This window comes from Cyprinus carpio, chromosome A20 (assembly GCF_018340385.1).
Source record: "Cyprinus carpio isolate SPL01 chromosome A20, ASM1834038v1, whole genome shotgun sequence".
In the NCBI taxonomy this organism is placed as follows: domain Eukaryota; kingdom Metazoa; phylum Chordata; class Actinopteri; order Cypriniformes; family Cyprinidae; genus Cyprinus; species Cyprinus carpio.
This window is the reverse complement of record NC_056591.1, coordinates 20,750,005-20,762,235: the sequence shown is the minus strand read 5'-3', so window position 1 is coordinate 20,762,235 and position 12,231 is coordinate 20,750,005. Positions and strand designations below refer to the sequence as shown.

Sequence of the window (12,231 nt, the reverse complement as noted above, 5' to 3'; positions counted from 1 at the left end):
TTTTTTTTTTTTGACAAGCGGTTTCACTTGGATATATAATCACATTATGAAAAGAAAACATCTGTCGCTACTTCCATTAGTACAGCTGAACTAAACAACATTGGAGATCACTGACTTCCATTATATGGACAAAAACACATACATTTCTAAAAATATAGAATACACTAAGTCATACAGATTTGTAACGACGTGAAGGTGAGTCAATGATGACTGAATTTTCATTTTTGGGTGGACTATCTCCTAGACTTCCATTGTAAATGCAAATCTGTATGCAGAATTTTTACAAGCTGATGGAAAAGTTGAAATGATTTTTTGATAATAGAGCTTAGTTTTTTAATAATGGTTGTTAGCTTTTGAATTTATATTGTTGATTTATTGTGATGATGTTGTGGGAGTTGGTTTGATTCTTTGGAATTATTTAAGTCCATATCTGTCATAAAATATTACACAGTCATTAAGTCAGTACATAAGCCAACCACTATCTTTTGTAAATCTGTGACAAGACAGACAGGTCAGACGACGCTGAAAGCAATACAAGTACTGTGTTGACAGAGGTGTTCTTGAGCAGGGCAAAGAGCACTGTGGGAGACAGAAGGAGTGTGTAACAGGCTTTTTAAATGATCTACTTAATCACATCACACTTCAAGGTCTTCCTTTTCTGTACACATTAGGGTTCAAATGTCAGATTACATTTACATTCATGCATTTAGCTGAGGCTTTTATCCAAAGTGACTTACAAGGTGTACATTTATCAGTATGTACATTCGCTGGAAGTCAAAACCATGATCTTGGCCTTGATTTAAACTAAAGAACTTCACATTCGTTACAGTAGATCAGCAAAGAGAAAGACAATTCTAGAATAATACTTTCAGAAATATAAAAGAGGCTAGATTCTCAAGCTATTAACTGAGTTAAAGTAGGTCAACGTGCACAACGATTCACCAAAAACTCCACACTGCTTCTCTGCAAATATTAAAAGGTTTCAAACTGCATTGCTGAGAAAAGCCATGCAAACATATCAGGTTTTCTATTATCCGCAAAGGAAGTTATGAATAATTTACAGCCACTGTTACACATGCATGGTTGGACTATTCTACTAGTTCACTTAGCCAGGGAAAAAAAACTCAAGAGCTCCAAAAAAAAAAAAAAATAAAAAATAAAAAAAAAAATTCACACCTTAACAAACTTACTTATTTCTGTTGTGGCAAAGGTGAATTTTCAGCAGCCACTACTCTAGTCTTCAGTGATCCTTCAGAAATCATACTAATATGCTGATTTGGTACTCAAAATATAAAATCCTAAATTATAATATCAAACGTTATTGTTTATTTTTGCAGTGTTAAAGAAATATAAAATCCTATATGAACGTACCATAAGTAATTGTTACATTTTGCAGTGTTAAAGAATACCGTAAGACCTCCGTTCATCTTCGGAACACAGTATAAGATATTTTAGATTTAGTCCGAGAGCTTTCTGTCCCTCCATTGAGAATGTATGTCGGTATACTGTCCACGTCAGAAAGGTAATAAAAAACATGCTCAAAGTAGTCCATGTGACATCAGAGGGTCCGTTAGAATTTTTTGGAAGCATCGAAAATACATTTTGGTCCAAGAATATCAAAAACTACTACTTTATTCAGCATTGACTTCTCTCCCGGTCTGTTATGAGCGCGTTCACTCACATGTTCACGAACGAATCACACTCGATGTAACCGGATCTTCTTGAACCAGTTCACAAAAATCGAACTGAATCGTTTGAAACGGTTCGCGTCAACAATAAGCATTTGACTTAAGCTTCTAACTTTTTTAACATGGCTGACACTCCCTCTGAGTTCAAATAAACCAATATCCCGGGGTAATTCATTTACTCAAACAGTACACTGACTGAACCGAGCCAGATAACGAACGAAACATTGACTCGTTCTCGACAAGAACGTTTCTGTTGGACGCGTCCGATTCGAGAACCGAGGAGCTGATGATACTGCGCATGGGTGATTCAGACTGACACACAGCGCGTTCTGAAATGAAACTGGGTTCTTTTGGTGATTGATTCTGCGATTCTGTGCTAATGTTATGAGCGCGGGTAAACCGAAGGCTTCAATCAAGGGCAATCATCGCCAATGAAGTCATTACGTCGAGCGCAAAAGAAACTGGTGAACCGTTTTCGGCAATCGGTTTATTGAATCAAACTGTCCGAAAGAACCGGTTCGCGGAGAAGAACAGAACTTCCCATCACTACCGGTGATCCGAAAAAACTGATGCAACCGGTTCTTGACTCGAGAACGAAGTCAATGTTTCGTTCGTTATCTGGCTCGGTCATCAGTTCACAGTCAGTGTAAGTAAATGAATTACTCCGGGATATTGATTTATTTTAACTCAGAGGGAGTGTCAGCCATGTTAAAAAAGTTAACAGCTAAGTCATTGGTGGATTAATGCTTATTGTTGACGCGAACCGTTTCAAACGATTCAGTTCGATTTGGTGAACTGGTTCAAGAAGATCCGGTTACATCGAGTGATTCGTTCGCGAACCGGTGTGAGTGTGAACGCGCTCATAACATACCAGGGGAGAGAAGTCAATGCTGAATAAAGTCGTAGTTTTTTTTATATTTTTGGACCAAAATGTATTTTCGATGCTTCAAAAAATTCACCCTCTGATGTCACATGGGTCTACTTTGAAGATGTATTTATTACCCTTTTGGACGTGGACATATACCGTACATACATTCTCAATGGAGGGACTGAAAGCTCTCGGGACTAAATCTAAAATATCTTAAACTGTGTTCCGAAGATGAACGGAGGTCTTACGGGTTTGGAACGACATGAGGGTGAGTCATTAATGACATAATTTTAATATTTGGTTGAACTAAACCGTTAAAGAATTAAAGGTTCTTCGGTCTAATCAATCTTGTTTGCTTTAAATAAACAGCTAAGTGTTGTGTAGAGCAGTTTGTGAAATTTTTCCATTTGCACTTCATTTTTTGGTACTTTAATTGGTTTACCTGAGGTACTTTGTGCTTTGCAGTAGTGGTAGTCTACTCTACAGATAAGCTTTAAAAGTACAACTACATAATGCAAAAATCGCTTTTATAAGGTGTTGAACACAGTTGTGTGGCCACAGTGTGTGAAAACAACCAGCCTATAATGGTAAAAATCCACCCACTCATTGTTCTATAATCCTAATTAATCATAATCAGTCTCTACTATGGCGTCATAGTTGGGAAAAGTCACACCCATTTGTGACACTCTCTGCCCTATTAGCATATACACAGCCTTGAGTAAGAAACAGCGCTCCGCCATTACTGATTTCTTGCTGTAGCTGCTGGAGGTACAATGTCAGCACCAAAGAGCCATTAAACGTGTCGTGTGTTGGGATACACCAACAAACATAGGAGTCTCCATAGACCCCTGAGGACAGTGGTTAAATTTCATTTTCGAAGAAAAAGTCCTATACGTTTGTGCTGACATTTTACGCTGGACTTCCTTACAAACGAGGGTCAGTTCAGTGCTGGAGTTGTGCAAAGACTGCTTCTGAAAGAGGCATCGACACCAACGCTTCGTGAGCAAACATCCAGACTCCAGACAAAGTAAGCATCATGTGTCATATTTTGTTTTCAAAAAGAGCTTCTTGGCTCTCTGTAAGGCTAATGTTGCTAAAGCTACCATTGTCTCTGCCTGTTTTCACTAATGCTGCCTTCACATGCTACCAGAATGATCGTAAATAGGAATGTGGCAGCTAAAAATTGCATTTGGAAGCAATGTGAAGATCAGTAACATGGTCACCACCAGTTAAACCGTAACACTGATGGTATGCCCATGAGTATGAGCTCTTGAAGCTCCACACTCGTCTGAAAAAGGAGGCGGGAGCACCAGCTCATTTTCATTTAAAGGGGACAAACACAATAAACAGTGCGTTTTGGCTCATACCCTTAAAGTGGCAATTTCAACAAGCTATAAAAAATTATCTGTGGGGTATTTTGAGATAAAACTAGATACACACTCTGGGGACATCAGAGAACAATTTAAAATATTGTATCAATGCATTCTATGGCACCTTTAAATGAACATATTCAAAAGACAATTAAGGTTGTTAATTTAGATCTATCCAGGTGGTATATGAATAATCTTGTTGATAATTAATTATTTTTTAGAGAATAGAAAGCAATGGAGAGTTTCCAACTGGCATTTTACAGTTGCCCAAGCAGCTGTTCTGAGACGCATGGTAGCAAAAAGGGAAAAAAAAGTTTCTACTTCATAAAACAAATCAGAAATGGCACACTGAACCGCAAAGAGATATTCAATTTGGAGCCATCTTCAAAGGTCATGTCCACATGTTTGAAATTCCACCAAAGAAAGTTTAGGCCTTTGCATGTTTTGAGTACTGATGGAAAACCAGAAGGCCTTTTCAGAAAACCATAAAATCAAACTATAACGCCAAACATCATAATGCACCTGCTCTATCAGCCACGGACACATTCATCCTGGCACAGAATCAACAAAATCTCTCTCTGACTCTTCTCTGTTCTTGCCCTTTTCACAGTTATTAACTGGCAGACTGCCGATGTAGCCAGAATCCTCCAATAGCAATAAGTAATGCCAATGTGTAGATGTGTGAGACAAAAAACAGTATATTAGTATAAAAGTTGGTGAGAGGAACCTATAAAGTCAGTATAGAAGAATGGGCTGGCATGAACCACACAAGGTTGTATGAAAAAAAGCAGACCAAGAATCAGAGGAAATCATACTCACTTCAAGTACATCACGTCCTGATATATATAATAAACCGATAATAACAACTGACCGGTCTAACTGTGACTCATCAGCATCAAGGAAGTCAACTGAGAAAAAAAACCTGTAAACTTAATGACTATCATGTGATCTTTATTAATACGAGATAATACTGCATTATTGGCTTGAAAGAGACACCACTTACAGATGTTAGGAAATCAACATCCAGGCCTTCTTTATACTCCAGACGTTTGTTGACCGCAAGCTTTTGAGCACCAAAATGGCTGACCAACAGTTCATCTGCTTCTTGTACAGCATCAAACTACCTAATAGTTAGAAGACTGGAATATCACCTCAAAACAAAACAGTCTCTTCATGCCTTCCTTGATATAAGCATGTTCAAATGCAAATTGTTTTCTGGAGAAACACCTCAAAGAAAGAAGACTGTTAATGAGGACACTTGGAAAGTCACCTAACTTCTTCCAAGACAAAAACATCCATTTCCCACTTAGAAAAGAAGCGTCTTGGTTCTGGCCCTTAGTTTTAGAAGTTATGAAAGTAAAAACAAAACTTTGTAGTCCAGTCGTAGAGGCGCAAAGGTTTCTTTGGCACTTGCCGTTTGTAGTTCCAGACATAGTAAAGCCATTAGTGAGAACATAAACAAGTCAGATGCATCTTCATTTGTGGTTAAGATAACAAAGACCCCTGAAAACGCATGGTCATCTCTTGGCGCAAACAACTTCAAAAATCCAGTCCAAAAAAACAGGAATTGTCCAGAATTGTCAAAAAATGGCTTACTGATTACAATATGCATCCCTTTTTGCCCTAGCTTCCTGCGAAATATCATGCAGGTTTATTTTTAGATTTAGTTTTTAAGCACTGAAGCTGAGCTCCTGGACTCTGGGTATTTTTGATTTCCTTTGCGCAAAAGCTGAGCAAACAGACAAAGGGAGCTGCGATAGAACCCTGCCAAGTCTCGCCTGGGTTTTTTCTCTTCCATTCCTCTCCCTCTCCGTGCTCCCGCACTCCCGGCATGGCAACTTTCCCGAGAAACCCTGGCGGAGCTCCAGCCTGTGTCTGCTTGTCTGGGCCCCCCTCCTCCCCCCGAAAAGCGCCAATTTAGGCCAATTGATCAAAACGAATCTCAAATTAATTTCTCTTCTTTGCCATTCCCTGCCACCTTCATCCAGATTCGGTCCCCCCTCCTCCCTCGCCAGATGCACAGACGCAAGGACATTGGAATGTCTGTCATCCAAATCTCTCCGGTGTCCCCACACCTCCAACGTCCCTCCTTCAACCGCTTCATCCGTTGTTAGCCACCGGCACTCGAGAGTTGCTCTGTGTTTTACCTATTCACTTTCAAATCTGGGAAAAATCCTGCTGCTGTTCTTCTTTTCAGTGCCGCGATCATTCTCCGTGTGCCAAAACAGCACCTCCTGTGCTACTACTGCCATTTTTGGGGACATGGCAGGGATGCTGTGCCAAAGCGGGACAGCCCCAAGGACGCACTTCCTCATTTATATAGTACCAAACCATGCACTGCCACGAAATTGTTGTATTATTATAAGTATGGCAAATGAACAACTAGTGTTAAGAATATGAAAGTGGTTGGTCTATATTACAATGACAAACTATATTTTGACCACATGCTTCAATACAACAACACCGTTATTAGACGTGCATGAGCAATCAACTAGTCAAGTGAAGTATTTATTCTGTACTACCTAATCGACTAGTCAAACTACTATTTGAATTTCACAAATTAATTTTATTTGTATTTTTGCCTGGTAATAGTGAAATATACTTTTACACTGAATCAAAACATTTAGTTCTTGTCAAGGTCAAGCATCCCACCAAATGAAAACCACATTTGCTAAATTTTTTTTTTTTTTACATTTTTTATTAAAATGTCTAATTTAAAGGTGCTGTATGTCGGATTGACACCAAGTGGTTAAACTAGGTATTGCAGTCCAAATTCAAAATATTGGAGAGGGTTTTTCACCCGGCCTGTCCTTCTCAGACTTGACGCAGATGCAGGTTGCCAGTTTGACAACACAAAAAGGAACGAGCGCACTTGATGATGAATGAAATGAAATATGCTGTGTTTTCCGCCAACTGACAACCCGAAATACCAAAATACAATTGGGTAAACTGGCAGTGGGCAGGTTTCACAAACCAAAACAAAGAATGACATTCCGGCCCAGAACGCACATTTTCAAAGGAGAATAACTGACTGTAACATTGTTTTTCAGATAAACAAGTATGTTTACATAGCACATTTCTTAAATATCTGCAAACATATTATGGTATTTTTATGCTTTAGTAGAGTCAAAATCTTACACACAGCACCTTTAAAATTAAAATGTCTATTGTTTATATGTACAAAGCACTTAAAATTTTTTTGTAAATGCAATAAAAGTCAATGGGGTCCAAAGTTGTTTTTGAAAATATTGGGAATAGCTTGTCTGTGCTTGAGCACCTGCCCCTTTTCCGCTTGATGCCCAAAGTGCCCTTTTATCAAGGCTATTTTTTATTAAACGCCCTTTTGTGAACGGCTGACCAATCTTACTATTAGTAAAATTAATGAAAAATAATTTAGCCTTAAATAAAATGATCCACATGATGACCTTTCACCTGACGATCTCATCCGGAACGATCCCTCATTAACGTCCACGGCTGCCGGTAAGTGGAGTTCTTAGCGGAGAGATGTGCTTGTATAATTTTATTGTTCAATTATTATTATTTTACAAGAACGACGTGAAGACAGCATGCACAGCTGTCGTTTATATTGCTGTGTGTAGCCTGTGAAAGTAACGTTAGCTTTTTTTGTCTAATTGACAGGTTTTATTAGGTTTTTTTAACTATTATTTTTAATTGGCTAAGAAATCAAATACACTGCTGAACGATAACCAATTATTGCATTCAATAATATATTTTCCTATATTTTCCCAATAACAATTTTATGATTGATTTATATAGGCTACTGCGAACACCTTTTCCCCCACTTTTATCACAGAATAAGGTAGGAAATATATTTTATGGTTTCTATAAGAAATTATGTCAATTAGCACTGCTTTATTCATATATTTTATTTATTTATTACCTGGAGATGTCTTGAAAAACACACATAAACCATTTATTTTTGCGATAGTGTGTTTATTGTCTTCACATTTCATCAATCAATACGTTTCTGTTTTTTGTTCAGCTCAGCTACAGCAGATATTGGTTTGCCTACAGTGATAGCTGGATGATTTTTGTCTTGTCTTTTTATCTGTTATCTGACTAAAAACTACTCATACTTTGAAATATTATTATTACTACAGTATTTATTTAAAAAACATAGAGGTCCTTAAAAATAATTGTCACAACACTGAAAAAAAAAAAAAAAAAAAAAAAAAGACTTATACTGATTGTCTCATCCTCTGACTTATACTTATCAATCCTGTTTTTATTATCATTATCATTCAGAAAATGAATAAATTCAGAACAGGATTAGCATAGAATTATATTTTAAATATGACAGAAATATTTAGTTTTTCTGCAACAGTACTGTTTACAACAGAAGAACCACCATACCCTGTATTCAGAAAATGAATAAATTCAGAACAGGATTAGCATAGAATTATATTAACTCTATAATAATAATATATCAATAATACAATCTTTAACTTTAAATAGTCTTTTCTGTTCTGTCTCTTTTTCAAAACTGCGTCACATCACTTGCTGCTGTATCAATACAGAAGCATCCATATCTATACACGTATCAGCAAGAAATGCTCCACAGTATATTGCTGTATTGATACTTTGAGCACAACCCTATTTAAAGCCTTGTTCCATGTGCCTCTTTTATACTTTGAGCACCTGCCCCTCCAAAGGTCTCTGCACGGCCCTGATGGTGAAGCTACATTTTCAGCATCATTACTCCAGTCTTCAGTGTCACAAGATTCTTCGGAAATTAATCATAGTTAAAATGACTACTAAAAATTCAGCTTTGCCCTCACAGGAATAAATTACATTTTAAAACGTATTCAAATAGAAAACGGTTATTTTAAATTGTAATAATTTTTCACATTATTACTGTTTTAACTTTTTTTTTTTCAAATAAATGGAGCCTTGTTGAGCATAAGAGACTTCTTTTAAAATACTGAAGAAAAAAAAATTCATTATTCAAGCAATTTCAACTAGTGGGGCAAATTTTTTTGCATATTAATAAAAAAAGAAGTACAATCCCACTCCAAAAGACCACACCAACTCCAGAACTTGAAAGAACTGAACCAGTTCCCTCAGCACGTGGGCTAAGCGCCCACAAAGTTTTTTGTAAAAGCTGCTCGCGTTCAAAGAGACATCGCACTGCCCTAAGCTCTGATCTCATTCTTCCATCTGTTCTGTGGTCCATAACCTTCAACCAGGTTCATTACATCTTCAAAGCAAGACACGCGTGTGTCAGTGTTTCAGAGTGTTACCTGGCAACCTTCCAGCTCCGTGGTGGAGTCCCGTTGCCAAGGGGAAGCCTTGAGAGCTGAGCGCTGATAATCAGTTCTCTGCAGTCTGAAGGGGTGGATCTCTGCATGGGCTCGCTTCATGCCATTGCACTGAACGCCAATGTGAGTCGCATGTCAAGCAGTCTGCGGATGCTCCTGAGAGCGAGGCGTTGCAAACATTATATTTTTATACTTATTAACTTCTAGGCCGAGTTACAACAATATCCAATCATCCTTATCTAAAGTTTCCTTTACAACTTAAGTCCACAGCTGTTCATTGAAAAATGAATGCAAAGGCAATATCTCCAAAACTCGAAGGGAAATGTCCACTCGGACCTGCTGCTGGGAGGACAGGACAAGGTATATGGCTATAGCTCAAGACAGAAAGGCAGAAAATTGCTAGTTCGAAAAAAAAAAGCCTTGTTATCAGTATTGTGCCCTTGAGCAAGACAAGTGATGCGCTCTAAGAGGGATAGTTTCCCAAAAAATTTTACATTTGGTCATTATAATCCCTACACATGTTATTTTTCAGTGGAACACAAAAGGATAATTGTAAAACAATGTACATGCTCCATTCTTTTCATATGAAAAATAAATAACCCATGCATTGCTCATGCAATTTCTCCAAGAAAAAAAAATCATATATAGGCTTGGAACAAGATGAAATATCAAAGATGAAAAAAAAGGTTTTTTTGTTTTTTTTTTGAATAAAATATTCTTTTAACTCCAGGACGACTGCCCCTTTAAAAATTGCACCCACTTTGGATAAAAGTATCAATGGACAAAATGTTTTTACAAACTATTTTCTTTTGTGTTCCACAGAAAAAAAGTATGATGAGTATATGAATTGTAAATTTTTGGGGGGAACTGTACTGTTTATTATGACATTAAAATGTTTGGAATAATGTGGGTTTAAGAATTCAGAAAAAAGAATCTATCTCTCTCTATCTCTATAAAATTTATATATATATATATATATATATTATTATTTTTATTTTTTATTTTTTTTTTATTCATTTATTTTTTTTTGTATTTTTTTTATTTTTAATCTTTAGAGAGAGAGAGAGAGAGTATAAACTATTCTTTTAATCCCAGGATGACTGTCCCTTTAATAACTGTACCCACTTTATCATTCACATTGGATAAAAGTGTCTGCTTAATAACTACTATTTTAACTATATGTTTTATTTTTCCATTTAAATGATGTCAAACAGTGTGATTTAGGATTCGTAGCAGGCCTCCTGTTCCCATCAGAGCTCTTCACCCTACTTGAGGCAGCATTTCCATTTTTATGTAAGAGCCTGAGTCAGCTGTTCTGTTTGACTGCAAGTGTGCCTTTTATTGCCCTTTACTACCCTGTACTCCTGCCCCTGCGGAGAAAGATATTGAATATTTAATGCCAAGACTGATGGAGATATTACTCAGTTAAAAAAGACTCACTTTGAAAACATTTTCCTTCACCTAAATGGTACTTTAAGGTGAAAATGGATGAAAATGAAAAAGAGAAAAGGGCTGAATAAGATTTAATGGTCTTACTGTAAGGTGTCATAACAAAATATCTGTGTGTTCATTATTGAGTATGGAAATACAAGTAAATAACGTCTGCAAACATTCGCTATCCGGCTGTCTATAATAAACAAAATGACGATTTGACCTTACTGTAGCACTGCGCATGCGCGTCCCACAGTTCCAGGAAAAAGAAAACAAAGCCACCCGTTTCCTCGACCGCAGAAGACCCCTCATAGCTGTCTTTTGCACAAGTAAGCTTCGGTTGCAATTCCGTAACTTATAACATTGTATCCATCTCATCGCGTCTTAAAACGTTAAGGCACTGCCTGGTTTTGACAGCTGATCTGCACGTGAACTGAGAAAGACAAATTCACAATGCCATACCTGACACTTGCATGCTCTGCTCCCTTCCAGGTAGCGCTTCCTCCGAAGACGGCATTCGCATTTTGGAGGACATATCTCCCATTCTGTTTTGGACAAAATGACGCCAAACCAAACGCACGGAAGTCCGCGAGACCATGAGCACAAACACGCAGCACGCGATCCACTTGTGTAAAGATTACACAAGCGCATGCTCGTTACTTAACTGTTTGGTTATATATTGTAAATACGTAAGCGTGCTCTAATCAAATGTTACCTGTAATTATAGTTATAGTGCTCCGTAGTCATTATAGTGCTGTGTTGTTTGACATTTCTTCTTCCGTGATTCCAAAAAGTTTAAGAGCTTGAAATATACTCTTAATAAAAAGTGGCACGCTACTCATTTGTGTTGGCACTTTCATCGTTTTATGTATATTTTTGATTGCTGCGTGGATTGACAATTATTTTTTTTAATACTAGTACTCTTAATTTGAGTTTATATAATGCTATAGATAAAATTATGTCACCAGATGGCATGGTAATTTCACAACGTGCATTGCGAATCCATATATTGTATGCAATATTCAAAATTCTCATGTTTATGTGTTTGTATCAGAATAAAGTTTAAGATTTTTAATTCTGTGCAACATTTTTCTTCTGTCTAGTATAGGTGTATTAGGAAAAAATACGTCAGTTCTTAAATCCAATCACATTACACTTTATGTGAATTTAGGATATGGACTGATATAAATTTGTTTAACTTTAAAATAGCCTATGAACTGTAGCCTAGCACATTCATAATGAGTTGTTTATAAGGGATATCTGCAATAAATAAAAGACAGAAAACAGGACACACTTAAGTAGCCACTTCTTTGTTTAATGGGATGATATTCCCGGGCCCTTGAAGGTGTTGGCTGTCTGCAGCACTCAGAGACAGTGTCTTTATCCATGTGTCGTCAGCATAAGGGTGGATTGAAAAGCTTTGCCATCTGGAGTTCACCGCGTGTCGAATGTGTTTGTTCGAGACACGCGTGCGGCAGACGACAGTCCTCTAAACTGCAACACAAGAGAGGATCAGGAGACCTCTGCTGACCTCAAAGCAAGTGCATGGACGGGGGGTACTCGGAACCCATACAACACAAAGTGTATGGATAACT

The 12,231-nt window shown here is 37.4% G+C and overlaps 1 protein-coding gene across 2 annotated transcripts in view; it reads right to left on the bottom strand.

The window, feature by feature from the left end:
* The window catches only part of LOC122149015 (mitochondrial peptide methionine sulfoxide reductase-like), a 65,495-nt gene extending 54,261 nt beyond the window's left edge, over positions 1 to 11,234 (bottom strand). For both annotated transcript variants that reach the window (XM_042778083.1, XM_042778082.1), the window contains exon 1: positions 11,099 to 11,234. In XM_042778083.1, the coding sequence (XP_042634017.1) occupies positions 11,099 to 11,234 (136 nt within the window). The remainder of the gene's footprint in view (positions 1 to 11,098) is intronic.
* Between the last annotated feature and the right edge of the window lie 997 nt (positions 11,235 to 12,231).